Consider the following 3,355-nt stretch of genomic DNA (forward strand, 5'->3'; position numbering starts at 1 on the left):
AGGATGGCATGTTGCTCCATACCGTAAATTGCAATTACTTTCACCTAAATAAAGGGGAAAAAGAAAAAAGCCATAATTTGGGCTTTCCAAATTTTAGCTGTTATTTGGTGCTTGTGTAGTGCTGTACTATGGAGGAAAAAGGAAGGAAAAAAAAAAATTAAGTGGGGGAATCCAGCAAAATAAAAAGCCTCTTCTAATTAGAATACAATAATCTTTTTATTTTTTTAAATTTGACAACCGAACAACTCTTTCAATTTTAAACGATCAGAAATTTTCAAATATCATACTCTATTTAATTTTTTACGGAGCAATTAAATTTTTATTAGGAATAATTTAAAAATAGAATTATAAAAAGTACTCCCTCCGTCCCTAATTAATTGTCTATTTTTCTCTTTTTACGTTTCTTAAATTAGTTGTCTTCTTTGAAAAATTAAAATTTCTTTTTTTTATATTTTTATCATTGTTCTTTTAAAAAAAAATTAAAATTTGTAATTATACATATTTAAATTAAAAAGAATAATTTAATAATTTTTTTTTAAAAAACAATGCATTAATTATATATCTTTTTAAAAAATTATAAAATCAAAGATGGAAAGGGACGGAGTTAGTCGCTTTCTTGGAATAGGAAATCAGTGTTCTCTTGAAGCTCCCAAACAACGCCTCGAGAAGTACAATTTGGCGTCAGAGAATTTGACAGTTTCCTAAAAAGTCCTTCACACACAGGGATGGCAACGGGGCGGGTTTGGAGCGGGTTTCTCTAAATCCCGTCCCGCCCCTTTTAATTTTTGTCAAGTCCATGCCCGCCCCGAGACCCGCGACGGGTTGGATTTTCATATCCAACCCCGCCCCGTTAGGAAATACTGTGCCCCCGTGCCCGCCCCACTACCAAATTTTTTTCTCCCACTTTTTAGAACTTAAACTCCTGCTATTTAAATGTGCAAAGCCTAGGAATGACACAACATAAATAAAATTATGTATTCTAATAAATAAATAAATAAATAACATGCACATAACATAATTTAGAGAACATAATAAACAAAAATAAAAGTTTAATACAACCAAATCACAAGAAGTTCTAAGCTCCAACTTCCACCATAACCAAAATAAAAGTAAATTTAATACCAAGTTTACATCCCAAATTAGGATTATAAGAGATGGGTAATTAGGTAAGCCGCTAAAATAACTTATTAATATATATATATATATATATATTAAATATAGTTATATGCGGGGCGGGGCCCCTAGGATATGTATATTGAATCCTTACCCGTCCCGTAACCTTCGACGGGTACAAAATTTGTATCCATGTCCGTCCCAACGGTATAACAAGTGTTCCTATATCCGTTATTAACGGGGCAGGACGGGACGGAGCCCCGACGGGGCGGTAAAAATTGACATCCGTATTCACACACACACACACTTTCTCTGAAAATATCTCAGATTCCACAGTGTCCTAAACGATTCAACAACCTCTCTCTCCTCTCTCTGGATTCATATCTTCACGTTCTTGCTCAGTCATCTCTCTCTAAATCCTACAGCGAGGAACATTCAGTTTAATTTCGATAAATCATCAGCTCCAATGGGGTTTCAGATGGAATCCCTAACCCTAATTTTCTCTCTCCCACCTATCCTTATCTTCTTCACAACATTTCTCATCATGTACCTCATGGCCTACTTCATCGTGTTCCGAAACTGGAACCCTAAGCTCCGACCCGAAGCGTCAAGCTGCTTAATCTCCTTAGCCCATGGCACACCAGCTGTGATCTTAGCCTCTCACGCCATTCTCTCCGATCCACATCGCAATTTCGCTTCAATCAACACAAACTACCAAAACGTAGTTCTTGATTATAGCATTGCCTACTTTTTGATGGACCTTTGTCACTATCTCATCTTCTATCCCAGCGATTTGCTATTCATAGGCCACCATTTGGCCACACTCTTCGTCTTCGTGACGTGCCGGTACGTAGCTCATCACGGGGCGTATGCAATTCTTGTGCTTCTTGTTCTTGCGGAGGTCACCAGCTTTTGCCAGAACACTTGGACTTTCGCCAGTATCCGGAGAGAGGATTTAGCAATTGCAGCCAAAGTGTATGATTTTTTGTCCCCTCCATTTTATACTCTTTACTCTGTTGTTAGAGGTTTTGCTGGACCCGTTTTCCTGTATCAAATGGGTGTGTTTTATATGAGTGGTGCCGTGGAGGATGTGATTCCGAGGTGGGTTTGGGTTTCTTGGATTGTTGTAGTTTTAATGGCTATTTCAGTTAGTATATTGTGGATTTCGAATCTTTGGGTTGAGTTGTATAGAGAAAGAACTGGCAAAAATGAGAAGAAAACTAGATAGAAGTAATGTCTTTTTGTATTCATTTATTGTATGTTCATTGGATGAATTAATTCAATCATGAACATCTTTTTTACTTGCATTATAGCTGTGGAGGTTTTGAATTTGATAGCGGATAGTGTTTGTATTCAGCAATTGTAGCCAAAATGTACGACATTTTGTCACCTCCATTTTATACTCTTTACTCTGTTGTTAGAGATTTTGCTGGACACATTTTTCTGTATGAAATGGGTGTGTTTTATATTAGTGGTGCCATGGATAATGTGATTCTGAGGTAGGTTTGGGTTTCTTAGATTGTTGTAGGTTTATGGCGATATCAGTTAGTATATTATGGATACTGAATCTTTGGGTTGAGTTGTAGAGAGAAAGAACTGGTAAAATTGAGAAGAAAACTAGATAGAAGTAATGGGTTTTTGTTTTCATTTTTGTATGTTCGTTGGATGGATTAATTCAATCATCAACATCTTTTTTACTTGCAGATGAACATCTTTTTTACTTGCACTATAGCTGTGGGGGTTTTGAATTCAATAGTGGATAGTGTTTGTATTCATAATGGTAGCCAAAGTTTATGTCTTTTTGTCACCTCCATTTTACGCTCTTTACTCTGTTGCTGGAGGTCTTGCTGGACCCTTTTTTATGTATCAAATGGGAGTGTTTTATATGAGTGGTGCCACGGAGGATGTGATTCCGAGGTGGGTTTGGGTTTCTTAGATTGTTGTAGTTTTAGTGGCGATATCAGTTAGTATATTGTGGATTTCAAATCTTTGGGTTGAGTTGTATAGAGAAAGAACTGGCAAAATTGAATAGAAAACCATATAGAACTGATGGGTTTTTGTTTTCATTTATTGTATGCTCATTGGATGAATTAATTCAATCATGAACATCTTTTTACTTGCATTATAGATGTGGAGGTTTTGATTTTGATAGTGGATAGCGTTTGTATTCAGCAATTGTAGCCAAAGTGTATGACTTTTTGTCACCTCCATTTTATACTCTTTATTCTGTTGTTAGAGGTTT

The 3,355-nt window shown here is 36.2% G+C and overlaps 1 protein-coding gene across 1 annotated transcript; it reads left to right on the forward strand.

The window, feature by feature from the left end:
- Positions 1 to 1,416: 1,416 nt before the first annotated feature.
- On the forward strand, positions 1,417 to 2,549 carry LOC132315679 (TLC domain-containing protein At5g14285-like). The gene has a single exon (XM_059814022.1). The coding sequence runs from the start codon at positions 1,580 to 1,582 to the stop codon at positions 2,339 to 2,341; it is 762 nt and encodes a 253-aa protein (XP_059670005.1). The 5' UTR covers positions 1,417 to 1,579; the 3' UTR covers positions 2,342 to 2,549.
- Positions 2,550 to 3,355: the final 806 nt, after the last annotated feature.

This window comes from Cornus florida, unplaced genomic scaffold (genome assembly GCF_030987335.1).
Source record: "Cornus florida cultivar Cherokee Brave unplaced genomic scaffold, ASM3098733v1 CherokeeBrave_3.0.0_Hap2_Chr07, whole genome shotgun sequence".
NCBI classification, from domain to species: domain Eukaryota; kingdom Viridiplantae; phylum Streptophyta; class Magnoliopsida; order Cornales; family Cornaceae; genus Cornus; species Cornus florida.

What these genes read in the sequence shown, in the direction of transcription:
- LOC132315679 (XM_059814022.1), top strand. Translation starts at nt 1,580, where the DNA reads ATGGGGTTTCAGATGGAATCCCTAACCCTAATTTTCTCTCTCCCACCT.